Raw genomic sequence first — 21166 nt, forward strand, 5'->3', positions numbered from 1 at the left:
GCTCACGGACCACGGCACTCACCGTGGCACTTGGCCATGATGCAACCAGTTGGGATACAAGGTTTGGGGCAGACAAGCCCCCAAGGGAGCCAGAATCAAGAGGTGAGCTGACGCCCAAGCCATGTCCTGGACACCCCTATCCTGCTCCGGTGTCCAGCTCCTCCTGGGAGACTCTGTGCGGCCTCGTCTGTGATCACCGGGTCAGGACAAAGGGAGGAGAGAAGAGAGCAGGGGTGGAGAGGGAGGGCGGGCAGGGGGAGGAGAGGCGGCAGGGAAAAGAAGAGAGGAAGAGGAAGGGGGGAGGAGGGAGGGCAGGAAGGAAGAGAAGGAGGGAGGAGAGATGGCAGCAGGGGAGGAGGGAGAAGGGAGAGAGGAAGGAGCTAGAGAAGTGGGTGGGAAGGAAGGAGGGGGAGGGAGGGAAGAATGGTGGACACCCCACACCACGGTTTGCCCGCACCCGCAGTGCCCATATGGGACAGAGCAGGCTCTGGCTGACCACACCCCGCAGTGCCCACGCTGACCAGGACTGTGGCAGCATCTCCTCTGCCCCCGCTGACTGTCTCAGGTTTCTCAGCTGTGTTGGAAGACTGAGGAGTGTGGACAGAGGAGACTCAGGAGATGGGGGAAGGGGGAGAGGGAGAGAGGGAGAGAGAGGAGGAGGAGAGGGGGAGAGAGAGAGAGGGAGGGAGAGAGACGGAGAGGGAGAGGGAAGGAGAGGGAGAGAGGGAGAGGGAGGGGGAGGGAGAGAGGGAGAGGAGAGGGAGAGAGGGAGAGGGAGGGGGAGGGAGAGGGGGAGAGAAAGAGAGAGGAGGGAGAGAGACGGAGAGGGAGAGGGAGGGAGGGGGAGAGAGGGAGAGAGAGGAGGAGGAGAGGGGGAGAGAGAGAGGGAGGGAGAAAGACTGAGAGGGAGAGGGAGGGAGAGAGGGGAACAGAGACCCCCTTTCCCTCTCGAGGGCAGGGCAGGTGTCCCGCTGGTCAGCAGGAGGAGTGGACCAGGAGGGAACAAAGCATTTCCCCAAATGGGTCCGATCCCCCCGAGTCTCAGCCCCGCTTGATCAATGACTCTGCACCACTGAATCATTTTTAATTTAATGCTTCTGGGAAGCAAGCGGGGGGGGGGCGCCCCATCAAGCACGGGCGCAGTTGGCAGGAGCGGGGTATTAGCATTCGTGCTGTTCACGACGGCATAAATTAGGTTTATGCGGATATAATTAATAACCCCAAATTGAAGAATAATAAATAGTAATATTTACTCGGAACTGCAGCGCCTGGGGAGGGCAGCCAGCGAAGATGAGTCCCCCCAGCCATCTCTGAGGGAGGGGGCGGGCAGGACCCCCAGGGCCAGCCAGGCTTCCAGAATCCTCTGCCCTGGCGCCACAGCGGGCCCGAAGGGTCCCCAAGCACACGCTCCCCAGCAGCGCCGGGGGCCACGCGCCCTAGCAGGGCCCAGAGTCCTCCCGCCCTCCGAGGCCTCACAGGGGTGGGTGGGCTGCCCTCGTGCTCCCGGCTCCTCCCAGGACGGGCACCGGGAAGGAAGGGTTAGAGGCCAACAGCAGCTACGCTGGGCTGGGAACAGAATTTCAATGTATCTCTTTCATTTTCTAAAGTGGTTTAAAAAAAATCTGTGAGATTAAAATATTCCTCTCAGTGCTCCTTCCTGTGTCTGTGGAGACCTCGGCTGGAAGCGGGCCTTCATTCTTCCCCTTCCCGGGAGAGCCGGGCGGAAATGGACGGAAACGGGGGAGTCATAGCCGTTCCCGGCAACTTAGCCTGCCTGCATCTGAGTGACCGTCCCTCACCAATGGCGACAAGAGGGGCAGAGAAAGCTGGGAGCACGGTGGGGCAGGAGCAGAGAGCTGGGAGCACTGCAGGACAGGAGCACTGTGGGGCAGGATCAGAGAGTTGGGAGCACTGTGCGAGCACCCGCCGAGCCTGCCACAGAGCAGCAGCCTTTGCTCTCGGTGCCTGGACTCAGACCCTAGAGACCAAGAGGCAGAAACACCTGTCTGTATGATGGCACCTCGGTCCAAGCAGACCCAAAAGGCAAGAATCTATTGGTGGATTTGGGGGGATTCCCCAGCAGTGCTCCGGGCTGCTCCTGGCTCTGTGCTCAGGAAACTGAGGAGGGGGCAGACTCAGCCCAGGCCTCAGGCGTGTGGCCCACACGTAGCCCTGGAGCTGTCTTGGCCGGCTGTCCAGGGTTTTCCTGCCTCAGTGGTGTTGGGTCAGGCATTCTCCTGGACCCGCTCAGGAGCTGGGGGGTCTTGCCTGGGCCCCCCAGGCACACTGACCCAGGCTCTGGGGCCACAAGGTCAACCGTCAGAGGGGACACGCCTCCCCATATCTCCTGAACGCTGAAGCACATGGGGTTTGCACCAAGACCAATTCACAGGTTCGATCCTGTGCGTCCATGCCTCTCGGGGCCACTCTGCATAGCCTCTCAGTCTGCGAGTGACTCCTGGGGGCTCTCATCACTGTGCTCTCCTTGTCTGGAGGACCAGGACAGACCCCTCCAGCTAGAACAGGATCGTTGACCTGTTTGCAGGCTGTGTCCACGGCCACCCTTGGGCGTGGGTGGAGAGAGCAGAGAAGGAGGGCCCTGACCTCACTGAGATCCGGGGGCACTTCACCAGGCCCCCAGAGCTCTGCCTGGGGTGGCTTCCGGGCCCAGTCAGGAACCACCCAAGGCACCTGCGGTGTGGCCCACCTGCCTCTCCCTCGAAACTGCACCCAGAATTTTACATCTGAATACTCGATTTTTGTTTTTACATCCACAAATGGGGCAGAAGATTGGCTGGTATTGGCACCTGGTTAGGAGGAGAGAATAATAGACGGAAAAGAGTAAGGTTCCTTTCCGGTCCATTGAAGGTGCTGCCTTTTTTTCTTTTTTTAAGTCTGCAGATGCTCTTATTATCTAGTGGAAGGAAGCTTCTGGAACCCTGGCGGGGGGTGGGGGGAATGCTCACCACTGACTTTGAGTGGCCCCATAGTTAGGGCTGCCAGGACTGTCGATCGGGTTTCTAGCTTCATCTGCACCCCCAAGTCTTACTTAATACCCCGGGGCGTGTTTTATAGTGTGTCCTCCGTTCTTTATTGCTGTTTGCCTCTGCTCCGGAATGGCTTTGGAAGAAGATAATCTAGTTTGTAGAGTTGTACATAGACCAGGAATCAATAAGCTCTGATTCTCCCGTGCACGGAAAGTTGAGCCGGGTTGACTTGATCAAACGCCGCTGCCCGCACCCAGGAGAGTTCCCAATTAGGAGCGCGCGGGGCAGCAACTCTCCCCAATGGCCTGTCCACTGCCTCACGAGCAGTGTGGGGTCACACTCTCCGCCCCCCGCTCCCCAGGAATCTGGATGCCACTGGCCCCGGGCACGGCTGCCCATCCTGCCCAGCCTTGTTCTTGCGTCTCCCGCCCGGGGAGGGGTGGCAGGAGTTCACGCCGCCGCCACCTCCAGTTCAGGGAGATGTAAGTGGCTATTTCCGGCACCATCTTTCTTTTCCGTTTTCCTGTTTTAAAAACACATGTTCCGCGGCCACCTTTGGCTTCACAAGACCCACTCCATTTTTCACGAGACAACCCCGGCTGTCTCCCCAACTGCAGTTCCCAAACTCCCACCCCACTCACCCAGTCGCCCTCCAAACTCCACTGTCATCACCACAGAAACACGCTATACGTTTGTGCAAAAGCCCACCGGGTCCAGGGGCCAGTGAGTGGTGGTCAGCGCCAGGTGGAGGTGCAGGCTCTGCGATCTGGACACAGATGGCCACGCCACACCCGGCCTCCTGCCATCCAGGAGACTCCTGCCAGCAGAGGGTCCGAGAGAAGCAGGAGAGACGCGAGGCAGCACCATCACCCCAGCTGGGCGGAGGCCAGTCGCATGGGCCTGGTTGCTGCATGAGGAGGGGCTCCATCTGACCCTGGGGTACCCCAAACTCAAACCCCTCAGAAGGAAGTGCCCAGGCAAGGTGAATAAACCCAGAGACAAGAACGCACCATGATACCCACGCAGAGTGGCACGTACGGGGTGTCCAGAAAAAGTCTCATGGCCCGGTGGTCCCTGGGCATGGAATAATGCATGAGGGAGCCTGGCGCTGAGCACTGTGAGAAATAAGGGGTTGTGGGGGGGCACAGTGCAGGGGGCCAGGCACGGTGCTGCATGGCACAGGGGCAATGTGGCACCTCTGACAGGGTGGTGGCGTGGTCTGGGCCCTACGTCCCCAGCGGCACCTGCTCCCGTGTGCCACGGGCTGCCCCACGTACTTGCCGTTGATGACCCCGTCCGGGTTGAGCATGGGGACGAGCTTGAAGATGAAGGTCTCCCTCAGGAGCTGCGCCACAGGGTCGCTGCTGACCAGGAACTCCAGGGCCCCCTTCATCACCCAGCTGGCGTTGCTCTCCCCGGGGTGCACGCGGGCCGTGAGCACGTGGCACGGACGCTGCCCTGGGGAAGGAAGGACACGGAGCTGATGCAATGTCCCTGGCTCCGTCTGCCGCAGGCGCCCAGGCCCCGAGAGGGGCGGGTGGCCTGAGGCCCGAGCTGGGGCAAGGCACGGGCAGCCCTCTCTGAGAGCCGGGTCCCGCTCTGCCCCCCAGGGCGGGCCTCCGGGACACGCAGGCTCTGGAAACCTGCTGCCTTTGGAGGCCGGAGACCCAGAGCCGCTCCAAGGGAGGTCTGAGAGGTGCTGCAGAGTGACACCCCCACTTTGAGAGGGATCTCCAGGCCTCTCTTCTAGGGGAGTAGCCGGTGCTGACAGGGTTGGGGGAGGAGCTGGCGGGAGGGGAGAGGGAGAGGGAGAAGGAGGGAAAGGGAGGGGAGGAGAAGGGGAGGAGGAAAAGGAGGATGTAGGAGGGATAGGGGAGGGGAGGGAGGAGAAGAGAAGGAGAGTGGGGGAAGGGAGGAGGAGGGGAAGGGGAGGGAGGGGGAGGGTTATTACTTTTCCTCCTTGTTGCCTGGGCTGGGGTGCTGAGGGGGGCACCAGGGAGTCCGGCTCCCACACACCAGGGGATGGGACTTCACACTGACCCTCAGTCCTGCGACCCCTGGCACTGAGGGGGTGTCCGGCTCCCACATGCAGGCGGAGGGGACTTGCACTGACCCTCAGCCCTGTGGGCAGCTCTCCCGGCTTCCCTGACAGCGTCTGACCCTTCCGGTGTCCACCTCACGGACCAGCACCATTTGCCGAGGGTGAGAGACCCCAAAGAGAAGCTGTCGCCCTCGACTCCCTCCGGCCTGTGGCCAGCTCTGCGCTTCCCTGCCCGCGCCCAGGCCTGTCTCAGCGCTAACTGCCCAGAGAGACCGGACGGAGACTCAGGCCCCGAGCCAGGACGGAGACGGGGACGGGCAACCCCCACTCCACTAGGCCTAGCCCGCGGTGACGGAGCCCAGGGTCACGGGTCACGGCGTGGCCTTGTCCATCCCGAGGCCAGCGTCCACCAGGAACCAGGTCAAGCACAGAACGGGCCACGCCAGGCATTGGCTGTGTCGCAGGAAGGAGGGGCTCGCGGGAAGCAGTGGGGTGGGGTGAGGGCCGAGCACAATGGGGCGCTGGGGAGCCCCTCAGTCACTAACGTGCTGCTGCCCCCCAGCCCCGGTGCTGGGCTCAGACGCGCAGAGCAGAGCGGCCTGATGAGTGTCTGCCCAATCAGGACCCGGCCCACTCGCAGCCGATTACACACAATGGCCGCGCTCCCGGAGACCACGGAGACTCGAGCAAGAGCCGCTCAAGGGCTTACACGCTCCCCGCCCGCCCGCCCGCACTCCACGCTCCCATTGTCTGATGCCCGGGCACCATGCCCAGCGGAGTCCAGAAGTCAAACGCGGCCCTCGCAGAGAAAGGCGCCCGCCGTGTGGCTTTCTCGGGGTGGTAATTGACTGAGCCCGAGGAAAAGGGGGGTGCGGTGTGTTTCCACGGGCACCGCGGCATTCGCTGCCCTCTCTGCCTGCCTGTGATTTAAGGCGATCCCCCCCCCACCCAGCCCACGGCGAGGGAGCGCGAGCGGGGCCGTTCACTTGTCGCAGCAAATGGTCCACCAGAGATCCCGTAATAGGCACCAGCTGTCAGCCGTCTGCAACGCACACGGCATGTGTTTTTCCCTGTAATTGACCGTTTCGGTTTTAATAATTCATCCCGGCTTAGGGCAGAGCCGAGAAGGGCAGGCGTCTGCATATATATTTTTTTTCCTCTCTTCGATGCATAAACTGATTCCAGAGGCCACCCACGGCTCTGAGGGATGGGTGCGGTCGCCGGCCTGAGCACCCCATGGGCAAACATGCATCCCCAGTGCCCCAAAATGCGGAGATTCCCCTGTCCCCATCTCATCCCTGTGCTGAGTGGGGGAACTCAGAACCCGGGAATGACGATAGGGGGGCATTGGTCAATGTCCCACGCAACGCAGGGCTCATCACAGCACATTTATAACAGTGCGCGCGACTGGATGCGGCTGACACAGGTGGGCACTGGAGACTGGCCACAAGGGCCTCCCCTGGGGCGGCCGTGAAGGTGCCCACCAAACAGTGATCGGGTAGGAAAGGTGCGGGTGCACCGAGGCACCCAGTGTTCTGTCTACAGTGGCGACGACATCCTGCGGGTGGGCCCTGTGTGGACTGCCCACGCCTCCGCACCTCAGAAATAGCCCTGCCCGCCTCCCCACAGGCCAGCTCCTGAAGGCTGCTTGCAAAGAGCAGCTGCCTACAGCGCTGGGTTGAAACAGCCCCAGAGCTGGGGGGGAAGGCAAGTATTTGGGGGGTGGGTGTGATGCAGTCATCAAGACTTGGAAGCCGTGTAACTGTGCCTGTAAATGAACACAGTTGGGTCAATGACTCAGTGACAAAGTTTCTTTGTTTTGGGTTGTTCTTTTTTGGGGGGGAGCACCCCAGCTATGCTCAGGGCTGACTTCTGCTCTGTGCTTAGAGATCACTCTTGAGGGGTCCGGGGGACCCTAAGTGGTGCTGGGGATCAAACTTGAGTTAGCCACATGCAAGGTGAGTGCCCACCCACCCCCCACCACCACTGCTGTCCTCCATCTCTGGCCCCCAGTGGCACAGTTGAGACAAGAACACTGTCACTGTCACTGTCATCCCGTTGCTCATCGATTTGCTCGAGCGGGCACCAGTAACATCTCCATCTTGAGACTTGTTGCTAATGTTTTTGGCATATTGAATACACCACGGGTAGCTTGCCAGGCTCTGCCGTGCGGGCGAGATACTCTCCATAGCTTGCCGGGCTCTCTGAGAGAGGCAGAGGAATCGAACCTGGGTCGGCCACATGCAAGGCAAATGCCCTACCCGCTGTGCTATCGCTCCAGCCCGAGACAGGGACAATGATCTGAAATTCAAAAAATCAAAACGAAAAGGACCAGTCAAGGAGGGTGGAGTGAGGGAGCAGGAAGGGGGAAGAGAATCGTCCAGCGGTGGAGCTTCTAATAGAACATTCCGGAAGGGTGTTGGTGGTTGCTCAGCATGGCTGTGCATCTCACAGTGGGGCACAGGGTCTGTCACGGTCCTGTTCAGTGACCAGGACATCTGGGAACTTCCCCCCAGTGGCAGAAAAAGGGTCTCCCTTTGCCCTGCTTTGGGATTCTTGTGCCTTTCCGTTCTGCTATGATTTTTAGACACGCATTTTGCCAGTCGACACTTCACAGTGCAGTGAATTCAGAGTGAATGTGAAAGCAGGCTGTTCTCTAAAACTACCCAATCATAAGAGAACATTATTGCGTTGCCACATCGCCCCCGTTTCCCCCACCCCCCTGGGCAGGCAGTGCCCACCACACCTAGCTTCAAGCAGCCCCGCTGTGCTGTCTGCCAGAATTCCCTAATTACCGCCTCCCTCAGCTTCCACCCGCTTCGCTCCATGCTGCCCTGCTCAGAGGCTCATCCAGGAACTTGTTAGACCCCAGGCATGGCTGGACGGGCACCATGAGGTGATACCCTGCCCCTGGCACAGGCGAGCTATTTCCTGCCTGTGCTGCCACAAGTGACACACTTTGACTTTGAGTGTGCAGAAGTCTTTCTCAGAGACTGACCATCCAGTTGCAACTCTCGGGGGACGGAGGGTGGGGGGTGGTGCAGAGGGGGGCATGGAATCCTGGGGCCGTTTCAGCCATTCTCACGAGAAGCTCCTGAGCATCTGCTGTGGCCTTGACTCACATCTGCCCTGGACATTCAGAGATGCGTGTCCACGTGCACACCCGTTCAGGGGATGTGCTGTTCAAATCCCTGCCCACCTTAGAGCCAGGCTGCGTGTGTGCATCGGGAAGTGTTTCAAAATAGAGGATTTCCTCGCTCCACCCCTTTCCCAGGCAGACATTGGGGAAATTCTTCCTGGGCTTGGCTTTTCTCTGCTCAGACTGTGCAGGTGAGACAGGAAGGTTTCACGCTGATAAAATCAGTCTGGTGTATATTTTTCTTTCATCGTTTGGACTCCTTTTTTTCCTCCCCCTCATAACTCTTTGCCTGACTCTGGGAGGTGATGACGTTTCTCTGCAGGATTTACAAAGGCTAACGGTCTAGGGTCCAGTTGTTTGACACGAGAACACGCAGGTACACCCTGGATTACCAGGTGAGGTGGGGGCGTGTCATGGCCTTTGCTGCATCTTAGCTTCTGCTAAGAACAGCAGTTTCATCCCTCTAAACCGGAAAGTTTTCATTCCAACTGGAGAACAGGGTGCTACTGGCATCTACTGGTCTCTGTTGGGTAACGGCCAGCGAGGCTGCCGGCGTTCTGTGGCCGAGAGGCCTGGCTAACAGGCGCATGGACACGCGGATGTGAGCCAGGCTCACCGGACCAGCCTGTGCTCCGATACAAGCAGATATGGAGCCAGGCATGTGTGTCCAGTCTCAGAAGCAAGCAGCCAATGTCTCACCTGCTCAACTCCTGCCCCTGCTTTGTGTGATTAAGAACGTTCCCTTCTCTGCCTACTTGTGAAGAAAGTTTATTATTCCGTCTGGGAGTTCTACTGAACATGCAACCCTCCGTTGGTTTTCTGGGATCTGATGCGACCCAGCGTGCCTTCACCATACTGCCCTGTGACCTCAGTGTCAACACATACAGTTGCAATTTATTTGAAGACGACGTGTCTATTAATAACGTACTTCTTGGCATGTGGGGGAGAGGGCGGTTTTTAGGCCACACCTGGCAGCACTCAAGGGCTACTCCTGGCTCTGTACCCAGGGATCACTCCTGGCAGTGCTCAGGGAACCGGGTATAGTGCTGGGGATCGACCTGGGGTCACCACATGCAATGCAAGCACCTCAATCCCTGGACTAGCTCTCAGGCCCCTTGCTAATTTTTTCCCTGAAATTATGTTACATCATTTCATTTCTCTTTTTCACTCGAGGGCCGCTGGCAGCAGTTCTGTCCCTGTCCAGGGCTTCTGGAACTCTGAGTTCATTGTAGCCCAAGCAGGGGACATGTGTGGGCTACTTTTCTATTACACAAGCATTTTCTGCCTGGAGACTGTTCCCACTGAAATGTCTAAGTTCTGGACACCCCCCCGCCCCGCCCCCTGCTCTTGGTTCTGCATGGCCTGGGAGACGGCCCAGTGTCTTTCTCTCCAGAGGCTCCCTCACTTGCTCCTGACATATTTCTCATTTCTTAGAATTTCCTCAAAACATAAAATTTGAAATGAAAAAAAAAAAAACACTTTCAAAAATGTCCCATGCTACCAGCTGGCGTGGGTCTGTGACAGAGCAGGGATCCTGCCCTCCCTGCGAGCACGGACTCTGGGGCTGTTCAGAGGCAGAGGCGCCACCGTCCCCCGCACTTGCTTTGTGCTCAGAGCAAACCTAGGCAAGTCTGCGATTATCTCCCTGCTCGAAAGTCTAGACAGGAGACAAGAGGAGGAGAATGTGGGAGTGTGCTCCCAATCCGGTGCTCTTTCCATCTGGCCGTGTATTATTCCGTGTGTTTCCTTAGGAGGAAGCTTGTTAGCAGGAAACAAGCTCCATGGAGATGCAGCCTGATCCCTGGGGAGGGAAACGGGCATCTGTCAACGGTGAGCCAGGACCCTGTGCTTGGGGTCCGATTCTGCCTCCACAGACAGGGAGACTCAACTCCGTGAAGTCTGCTCCTGACTGTCTCAGGACACCCCGTGGCTCTCGCACCCTGGGCCCTGGGGGCGGCAGTGGCCTCTGAAGGTGGCAGCTAAAGAAGCCGGCTCCAAGGAGCGAGTGAGGGACAGCCTCAGCATTCCTCTCTCTGCAGTGCTCATACGAGGGGGCGCCAGGGGCCAAGGGAGTGTGGGGAGACAGGACGGTGGGGACGCGCCACAGTAGGACAGCAGGAAGGGGCCACAAGGCACCTGCACTGACCTGACCCCAATGAGCCCCAGGAGACAGGACGGAGGGAGGGGCCACGCACCACACAGTGACCCCACGGAGCCCCGGATCAACTGCCCGGGAGCCCCTGCCTGATACCCCCCTGCTTCCCCCGTCACTCCCCCAGGAGCCCTGACGCCCCGTGGCCCCCCACTGGCACTGTCCCCACAGCACCGAGTGCCACCCAGCTCCTGCCCTCAGGCCCTGAAAGAGCACCCCCCCACGTGCTCCCTGTGCCCCTCTGCACCCCCCCCTTCACTTAGCAGAAGACACCTCCCCTCTATCTCTCCCTCAGCTGGACTCCTGCTCCAGTGCCCGCCACCACCTGCAGGCCCGGACCCACCTCGGCGCACGAGTGTCCCCTGCACTGGCCCCCAGACAGCAGGGTCTAGAGCTGCTCCTCCACACCCCGCCGGCCCCAGTGCCCGCACCCGGCACAGTCGAGACCCAGGAAAGGGCATTTCTTGGGCCCCAAATAAGAACTTTTTTAAAAAACTATTGAACTGAAATAATGTTTAATTGTCCTCAAATAAAATATCATGTCAACTTCATTAATTGCTAAATTTGATAGTCATGAAAATTTTATTATCTCTGAAAGTAATTTGTAGGTAAGACTTCAGCACTTTGCAGGAATTCTGGCTGCAGACAGCAGGGGCCGGGGGGTCAGAGAAAAGCGTAAATTAAAACTCACCCATAGCTCAAAATTTGCCAAAGCAAACATGGGATTATTACCAATTCCATTTCCAAAGATACTTGCTGTGGGGGGCGGGATGCATTTGGAGATGTTTAATCTGCTACCTGGTGGGTCCTTCAGCCACTAAAGTGTCTCTGGCAGTCAGATGGCCTGTCTGCATCATTCCATTTGTTTCCAGAAGGGGAGAAGCACCAGTCACACACACACAAGCAAGCATGCACGCACACACACATGCACACACATATGCACACATACTTACACACACATGCACATACACACCCATGCACACCCATGCACACATGTACATACACACATACACATGCATACACATGTGCACACATACACGCACAATGCACAGATACAAGTACACATGCACACATGTACATATGCATATGCATACATGTGCACATACATACACATGTGCACTTATGCATGCATATACACACGCATACATATTTGCACATACACACACACATTTTCAACACACGACTGGAGGGACAGACTCCAGCTGTCTCCGAATCGGCCCGGTGCAGGAGTCTGTACTTCCCACCATGCAGCCACAGAGACGGGGTCTGACAGATCAGATGGGCCTGAGTAGCTGACCAGAGGTGCCCCTGGAAAGCAGAGGCTCCATGAGAAGGTTCTAGAGGCGTGTGTGTCGGTGGACCGGGGGCCTCAGCAGTGACTGACACTCTTCTTTTCGTCTGTGGGGTCGCAAAGATCCAGAGGGTGGCCAGGCTGGAAGATCAGACAGACAGATGGTGGGAGGGCAGGCGCGGCATGGTCCCACCTGGAACCCCAAGTATCAAGAGTGTCCTGTGGGGCTCTGGGGCACCGGCTTTCCTGAGCAAGGAAGACCAAGAGTGAAGGTCTCCAGGAGACATTTCAGACAATCAAGTGGTCCCGGCATGCTTGTCCCTGCACTCCTGGCTCTGCCCACCCTGACAGCCCTGCCCAGTGGGGAGGGAGCTGGCAGTGGGTGGGTTAGGAGCCAGGCCACCCTCGGGCCCCACTAGGAGAGCGATGCGTGTCCGAGTCGCTGCTAGGAAGGAGTTCTGGGGAATGCCAGCTTCTTGCAGAAATACAGCGGGAGGGTCCCAGAGCCTCGGCACGAGTGTCGGACCCTCTCCTGCCTCAGACAGGGATCAGTGTCTCCTGCAGCCCCGGGCTTCCGGGCTCCTTCCCCAAACGGGGGTGGCGGGGACCTGGATTTGTCCCATGAGCTTTTCATGGCTAGACACCTCCCGCCCCCACCCACCCAACGTCTGTGCCTGTCCCATATGCCAGGGAGCTGGAACTCTCTCTCGGGCACAGTGGCCTTAGAGATGCCTGGAAAAGCGTCCCGCAGAGGAGAAGGTCCACGCTGGCTGAGAAAATGACTGTTAGACCCTGGGGACCAGGACAGCGCTGGGGACTCCCACAGGGAGATTGGTGCTGGTCCCCGTCTCCTTCCCAGGCTCTCGCCGCTCCCTGATGATGCTGAGGAAAATGCTGGCATCAGCACCAAGCAACAGGGCTCCAAGGCGTCCACAGAGACACCGATGCCGGCGGGGGAGTCACCACACCTCCCCCGGCACCGCAATGACAGCCCAGTCCCTTGCTGTGTGCAAAGCCCCCTTCAGCCCAGTTCACAGACTGCAGTGAGGATTTCCCCGAGCAACAGCTGCCGACAGAGGGGGCTGTGCTGGTGCTGCCCTGTTTGCAGCTGCTGCTTAGGGACGCCCAACACCTGCAGTCACAAAGGGACCTCCACACCCGGCTCCCTGCTTCAGGCCCTCCACCAGGCCCCATAACCACAGCCTGTCCGGGGCTGAGCTAATCGGCCTGGGGCATGAACCCAGGTGGCCCCAGCCAGGCCCACAGGCCCTGCCGGCAACCCAGTTCCCATTCGACAGCAGGGCTGGAGACGGTGAGGTCAGGGTTCAAGACCCATCATTCTCACCGACACAGCTACTGGTTTCCCTGGTTGCACTCTGAGTGAAACAGCGGGAGACGTGCTGAGAAGGGGAGGCCTCGGACCCTAGGGTCTTCACAACCTGAATCTCCGCTGGGCCTCGAGTCCCCGCCTGCCTGCCAGGTGGGGGCCATTGTCCACTCCTGACTCTCACTGGGTGCACGTGGCCGCCCTGGGCGCCCCCCACCCCTCATCTCCTTCCCAGCCACCAAGTGTCTGGGATTCCGTCTCCCATTCTGGGCGATGCCTTCTCTCTGCACGCACCCCAGCACCCCATTACCATCTCCATCCCCGTCATCCCCGCCACCGTCCACCACATCCTCATCACTCTCACTGCCCTCGTCATCAGGATGTGAGGAGGAGGGGAGAGAAAACTTCAACCATTGCTGGCCAGGACCTCAGCCAAACTCGACTCTGCCAAGGTCCCCACCGCAAGTCTCAGCAGCACGCAGCCTCGGGTCCCGGGTCTGCGGGCAGAACGTGCTGGACACGCACATGCCCCTCGAGGACCTCACAGAGTCTGACCCTGCTCTGCCAGCGGCGCTGGTTTCTCAGCTGAATTCCCGGCTCACTGCAGCAAGACTGGGCTCTCCAGCCAACAGAAGCATACCGCCCCCAGCACCCGAGCAGGGGAGTGTGGCCCTTCCTTCCCGGGGAGTTCGGCGGCAATGGCACGGGAGTGGAGTTAAGCAGAAGGGCAGAGGGCAGACAGGCCGGACCCCACGCCGGGCGATGGGGTGGGCTGTGGAGTGGATTGAGCCACAGCAGGGCCCCACTGGGGAGCTGCCGAGGGGGTCTCTACCCACTGGGACCTCCAGTTCCAACACCAGACTGACGGGGGGTGGGGGGAGAGAACCCGCCCCGTGCCTCCCTGAGCGGCTGCAGCTCGGCACTGAAGGCTCACGGGAATGCCAAGGTGATCTTGGTAAGAAGCAATAAGATTTCTTGAGTCTCGTGGTGGCCGTGGAACCCGGCTGTCCTCTGCTCAGCAGGCCCGCTTCATTGGTTATTGATTCTTCGGATCGCCTGAGAATTTTCCTGCCCGCCGTGGAGGTGGTTGAGTCAAGTCCCCTGGCTGGTCATGGGAGGGCAGGATGCAGAGGGTGTGGAAGTCAGCCGTCATGTGGACACGTCCGGGCCTCCTTGCAACTCGGCTTCCTGCTCCGCTGCTGGGACCATATGTACTTCTTGATTGTATTTTCATTCAGGAGCCTCCTTTATCCCGACTAATAAGCTCTCCTGAAATGCTCTGTTCTATGATGCAATATTATTACACAAGTTTGCTTTGGGTTTACACTGGCAAACTTCTCCAGGGCCATCTTGTTAGCAGGAGGGAAATAGCTTTCATTTGTACCAATCGGATCGTGCAGGCCAAAAATAGCAGACTTTAATCCAATTACACATATTGATGTTCCTGAGATGTCTCTGCTCTCCTTCCAACCACCTTATCTGGTTTGCTCCTGGGGTGCTCCTCGCCATCCCCACCCCCGCGCCGCTTTCTTTCTGGCCAGCGCTGAGACGGATGGGGTTCAATACATTCTGCTCCCTTCCCACATGCTTTCAGAATTAGAGATTTTTATGTCTGCATTTTTAGTGGTTATCTTTATGCCATAAATCTTCAGAACAAGAATTTCAATTTTTTACAGCGTGCCCCCCCACACCTGAACAGAATGATCACATACTTGAAGTGCCCTTTGGTGCCTCCTCCCTCCGACTGTGGCAGTCCAGAGTCCATTTTCGAGTAGGAAACAATCAATTCTTTTTTGTCCCCAATCCTACGATAGCTGTCTCACGCATCTGTTTCCAGCATGATCGTTATTTCTTGCACACCATCCTCGATTCTCCCGTAAGTGTGTCTGCTAATGGGTCTCTGGCTGTGGCTCCATCAGTAAATTCTCCTCATCCTCTAGGACGACACTTACCTGCACTGACTGTGCTCATTTTGGAAATGTGGCATCTTTCTGCTGACCAATTTCTTTCCATCTGATTATCATTACTCTCTTTCCTCTTGAACAATATTTTTACATTTCCTTTTGTTCCATGCTTTCAGCGGGCCCTTTCACCATGGGTCCCTTTCTCACTCCCATCTGATACTCAGAACGTTCTTCGCAAAGACCCACATCTCCCTTCTCTCCAGCACATTCTAAGCTGCTGTTTCTTCAAGTGTGGCTTCTCCTCCACCCGCTCCATTGTCCTCTGGGGTCCCTCATCTCCTGTGCTCCTTCCTGGAGCTCTTCTGCGCCCTCCCCCTGCTCTCTGCACAGATCTTTTCCCCACTTCACCAGGTCTCTGCACCAGCATCTCGGGCTGAATTGACCCATTCGCTTTTCCAAGTACCCCACATTCCTCGAGTACAAGATTTCTCATCTCGTCCCTCACACCTAACTTTTCTTGTTGTTGCATTGGTGGCCTTCCCTCTAGTTTTAAATTTCCTGTTTCATTTCATATTCCCTCAATATTCCAGCCAGGTCCACATACTTGGCGCATGACAGAGGAATCATCAGAGGCCTTTGCTTCAGAGATGTCTATGGAGATGGGAGAAAGAGGCTGGACATCAGTGGCCAAGGACACAAACCTGGTGCTGCTTGTCCCCATTTCCATGAGTCCTACATGTACACACATACATACACATGTACACACACATACACACACATTGGTGCACACACATACATACAGACAAGCACATATGCACATAAATATGCTCACATGCATATACATATGCACACACATGTGTACACACATACACACATGAACACATGCACACTACACACAATCACACATACACATGCGCACATGCACACACGTGCACATGCATGTGCATGCATACACAGATGCATGCACACATGCATACTCACAAATGCGCACATATGCACAATGCATACACACATGCACACACATGCACATTCACACTCATGCACATACACACGAGCACATGTATACACACATGTACATGCACACACATATGCATATGAATACACACATACACACACATGCACGCACACACATATGTATACATACCCCCATCCTCTTTCTCCCTTTGATGAAAACCTGATTTTCTTGGAACACCCACTTCCTCGTGTCCAGACCATGGAGTCCATGTGACTCATCCTGGGCTGCAGGGGAGTGCGGATGGAGGGGGGCACTGGCACATCCCACCCTCACCAGAGTGACAAGACACAGGACCTCAGACCTAAACCGGGGAGCCTAGAGCTGGCTGCGCCCCCGCCCCATGACAGGCCTCTACGGATCAATCTGCAGTGACCCCCAGGCAGACAGGGGCTCAGCCTAAGGGCACACCCCCGAGACACAGTTGCTTCTGGGCGAGGCCGGGCAGGAGCACTATGTCCCCGAGCCCCCGGGAGCACCATCCTCGGGGGCTGCTCATGTCTGAATGCTCCAAGCGTGGGCGCACAGAGTGAGGTGAGCAATGCCCGCCAGACACTCTGCACAGCCACACACCACACACCACACACACACCACACTCCTGCACACCATCCAGGAGCCCCCTGGCCTAGACTGGCCACAGAGCTCCTGCCGGTGAGAACAGGATGGTGTGACTGAAACAGGAAGCTGTGGGGCTGGAGAAGCTGTGTCTGCTACAGAGACCCCAGTCCAGAGGGGGACAGCAGAGACCCCACTGAGCAGGGGCCCCACTGCGGAGCGTCAGAGACCCCAAGACGCCATGCTCAGGGCAGGCGCCATGCGGACGGCACCCAGCAACCCCATGGAGCTCTAGCATCAAGCCACACTCACACCAGCCTCTTGCCCAAACCTAGGTATGCATCACCACGCCTTCGTGGCCTTCCCCACCATGAGGAGCCCCGGGCCAGGTACAGATTCCGTCTCGGGCAGGTGTGTCCCTGCACCCAGAGGAGCCTCACCCTGAGACCCTGAGGGCGTGGACAGGCAGCGCTGGGGCCCCCTGGGGGCTGGCGGCCTCATCTCTGCAGTGGAGCCCCCGAGAGGGCCCGAGGAGCCAGTGAACATCCTTCCCTGCTCCCACTCCGACGCCAGCTTCTCGGGGAAGAAAAGACATATTTCCCCCTTTCTTTTCTTGCCCCCCTTTCTTGAAATTATGAAAAGGCGCTGTAATCAGAGGCTCCATTATCACACGGATAAAATGTCAATTTTGGTCAGGATAAAATGAAGCACAGATGGGCCCTGATAGGGAAAATTAAATTTCTGGTCTCCACTTGATTTGATATTTATCACTCCTTTACCCCAGAAAATGTTCCGTCACAAAACATAAAAAAAAAAAGCTTCATCACACATCTAGTATAAGGGAAGACTCTGAGAAAGCCAAACTGCAAATAACAGGTGTGAGGGAGAGAAGAATCAAAGGGCTGAGGGAGAAAGGGGATAAAGAATCAAGTCAGAGAGACAGGGATCACCTTGGGCGCTTTGCAGAGAGGGAAAGGGCGCGAGACAGTGCCTGGGGGGCCCTTCGAGCCCAGAGGTTCCCACCCCAGTGGACAACAACTGCCCACATGGCCGTTTCCCCAACAACCGGCACCTCCATCCAAGACCTTCCACTGCTGGCAGGTGGCCCAGCGCTGACCACACCACCACTGGCAGCCCCGGGCACTCGGAGGGGCACAGAACTCAACACCAGTTCCCACAAACTCCGCCCAGGGAAACCCAGAACCAAGCCCGACACAGTCAACGGGCTGCTCAAGTCACTCGGCCCCGAGAGAGACACCGAGTGGGAGGTGGGTTCTGGTGGCCCTGACCTCCCGCCGTGGTCGGTTTGAGCAGAGTGGCCCTGAGTCCGTGCCTGTCACACCTGCTGTGGAAACGTCTCTCTCCTTCTCTGATGAGGCACTTCACAGAGCTCACAGAACATAAAGGCACCACGTCTAGGGAACAGCAGGGACCCGACAGGTGGCTACTCAGGGCGCCTGTGAGCTCTGTGCACTGGGAACATGCCAGTGTCCCGCCACTGGCCATTGGCCGGCTGCAGTGACAGGAAGAGTCGCTCGGGTGCAGGAAGGGAGTTCAGTGGGGTCACGGAGGCATTAGAAAGGGGGTGTCGTCACCCAGCCCGTCTCCGGCAGACATCGGAATGAGGGATACACATGGCCGTGGGGGTTGAAAGATGTGGATGGAAGTCCCAGGAGAGGCCAGAGGCCCCGCGTCGTGGTAAGAAAAGGCTCTTTCTGGAACAAAATCTGTAGAGAAACGTCCCCATCAGAGGTGGCAGAAACGCTCAGATTCCCGAGCGACTGTATGGGGCGGAGGCGGGAATGAGGAGGACGGTAAATCTCATCCCCCTGATACTTGGCCAGCTGGGGGCTCGCCTCCCCAGCGTCAGGGCTTGGGACTGGGCCTGCAGGCACATCTCGAGCATGATGATAAGGGTGGGGAGCACTTCAAAGGGGGTCAAACCACTGAGCACAGACTGAGAATGGACTGGCACCGGCCAGCTCTGATTTCTGAGGGTTACGGTGAGGGTCAGCAGGTATTGGGAGAGGCAGACAGGATGGGGGTACGGGTGAGAGGCCCCCCAGGAGCCCCACTCACAACCATCCTCCCCTGCCACCCTCAGGGGCCACGAGGCTGCGGTGTAGCAGCAGTGGGCACGGCCGTGGGTAGGTGCTGAGTCCCCATCACCACAGCTGCACCCCAAGGCATCCCAGTCCCACTCAGATTCCCGGGGTACCCTCGATGCAGAAAACCAGAACCCAAGGGCCCCGTACCTGTTCATGGAAGCATTGACCAAGCTGTGGACCCATCTTCTGGGGAGCTCTGGGCCTCCCTAGACCCCCGTTTCCCTGCTGAGCTAAGAAGGCGCATGTCTCTCTACTGACAGAAACCCATGTGGATTTTCCCCAGCCCCTCTTGGGCCGACTCCAGAATCTTCTATTTTAACCTCCTTGGTTGTATGCCCAACCTGTCTCTCCGTTTCCCTCTCCTGAATCCTCCCTCCCTCTCCCCGCCGCTGCTGTGTTTTCTGTCAATCGGCTCCTGTTTATCATAAATTAGCATCTTCCACACTCAGATTTAGCACTCAGGAGACAGCCCTGGGGACAAACCATGGCGGCCGGCATCCAACTGCCCACACTGCCTCCCAGGCATTGTCCACTCCAGGCCAGGGCTAAGCGGAGCTCCTGCCCTGCCAGGCATTGGGTCAGAAATGAAAGATCCATGGCAGAGACATGGGCAAGGCCGAGGCCTGGGGTGGACAGGAACAAATTCAAGTTCTCAGAGCAGGAAGTGCGGGCCACATCTTCCTGGCCTCGCTGCTGAGCTTGGAAAGGCTTCTCGACAAACATGTGGAAGCAGGCAGCCACGTCATATGGACCACACAGATGCTACATGCATACACACAAACATGTGTGTGCTGGCAGGGGACGGCCGTCAGACTTGAATGTCCCCTGTATGCTGAGGGGCTTCTGCCTTTCACACGCATCTGATCCCGCACTTTAGGGGACTGGGGCCCCCTGAGCTCCCCTGCAGGGACCCCAGCCTTGTGAACCCACTGGACGGCTCCTCAGGCTCAGGGGAGGGTCTCAGCAGGGAACACGGCAGCCCCATTGCTGGCCATCGGAAACCGTCTCTTCAGGACCACGCATCACCCTACAGCCACTCCCCTCCTCCCCCTACGGTCTAGTGCAGACCCACTAGCCTGAGAGCTGACCTCTCACCAGCCACTCCCTACAGCCCTGTCCACTCAGACCTCTGCGTGGTGCTATGGCTGAAGCAGGGGCCATGGCGCTATCACCCCCAGGTTACAGCCTCACCTGCAGCTGCATCCACTCCAGCACCTGCTGGCCACTTGCCCTGCTCCAGACCAGACCGCCTCCTATCTCTCACGTGACCACACAGCTGCTCCCAGACCTCCTGACCAACACTGCTCCAAGTTCCCTACCTCCCCCACCCCCGCCCTCCCACCGAACCACGCCTTTGAGGACACAGAACAGATGCTGCTGTTCTCTGGGTGCCCACAGGAGCCAGTTCAGGAAACACCAAACTTCTCCACAAAGGCAGAAAATTTGGAACAGCAAAACTTCTTCACTCATTGTCTAAGTCACTCATTTCAGGGGCCAGAGTGATGGTGGGGAGGCACCTGCCTTGTACACAACCGACCCAGTTCAACCCCTGGCACCTCGTATGGCCCCCTGAGTCCATCAAGAGTAATCCCTGAGCACAGAGATAGAAGTAAATCTTGAGCACTGCTGGCTGTGGTTCAAAACACAAACAAAAAGACCGACCTACTCATTCCACCTCATGGTGGTGGATAGACAGGACCCATTGTAGTAGCTCAGAGTCAAAGTGAGACCCCCCCTCACCTGGCCTCCTGCCTGGACAGGATACATCCCATTGCAGAAAAAAAAAATCATATTCTCACACTCGCTCCACCTGTGACAATACACAGGCCAGGGACCGTTATGTGTGCATTTTTTGGAGAGTAGGAGGGCACCCAGGTGACATGGAGAACGCCTACACATGCACCACAGGTGTGCATATACTCACCGCACATATGTGCATACACGCACCAACCATGTATGTATTGACAGACCATGCACATGTGCAATCACGCACATCCACAGAACATGCTGCCACACCACCTGGGATCACTGTCTGTCTCCCGAGTTCGAGGGAAACAACACTGAGTGAGGAGGCATGAGTGGGCCCCTGGCCCGACAGCAGCTCCTGTCCAGCTACAACACGCGTCCCCGGACTCCACTGGGCTTTGCTCCCTGGACCCTCGCTCCCAATCTGCTGCTTGTTGGCTGCCGCCGGCCTCTGCTCCCTCCCGCCCCACACGCCCATCATGGCCCAGTGGCTGCTGTCCAGGACAGGTTCTCTGCTACCTGGTCTTCCTGCCACTTGCATTATTTCACTTCCCCTTCAAATGGTCCCATCATAGAATTGCACGCACCTCAGGGTCACCGGCTCTCTGAATGAGAAGGAGTAGGAATGTCATTCATTTCCTCCCCTGCCAATGCGGGGCCTCTGCGCGCGCGTGAACCAGGAAAAGCCCCTGCTCTCCCTCGCATTAGTAAATGAAGCCCGACCCGGTGTTGACCCTGGGCGGTCATCGGCTGTCTGCAGCATGGGGAGGGCTGCCGTGCGCCAGGGCCTCTGCAGACAGGGAGCCACGTTTCTGTCCTCATCCGGCCAACTCCATTTCACCAACAGGGATCGCTGAGGCCCATCCAACGCTTTTTTGGCAACGGTGCCAGAACGCGCCGAGAG

At 57.8% G+C, this 21166-nt stretch overlaps 1 protein-coding gene across 1 annotated transcript in view; it reads right to left on the reverse strand.

Annotated features, from left to right (window-relative positions):
• AGBL1 (AGBL carboxypeptidase 1) overlaps positions 1–21166 on the reverse strand; it is a 220691-nt gene that overhangs the window by 128284 nt on the left and 71241 nt on the right. Inside the window, exon 18 of the mRNA XM_055143569.1 lies at positions 4265–4445. Coding sequence (XP_054999544.1) covers positions 4265–4445 — 181 coding nt within the window. The remainder of the gene's footprint in view (positions 1–4264; positions 4446–21166) is intronic.

This window comes from Sorex araneus, chromosome 6, assembly GCF_027595985.1.
Source record: "Sorex araneus isolate mSorAra2 chromosome 6, mSorAra2.pri, whole genome shotgun sequence".
Taxonomy (NCBI): domain Eukaryota; kingdom Metazoa; phylum Chordata; class Mammalia; order Eulipotyphla; family Soricidae; genus Sorex; species Sorex araneus.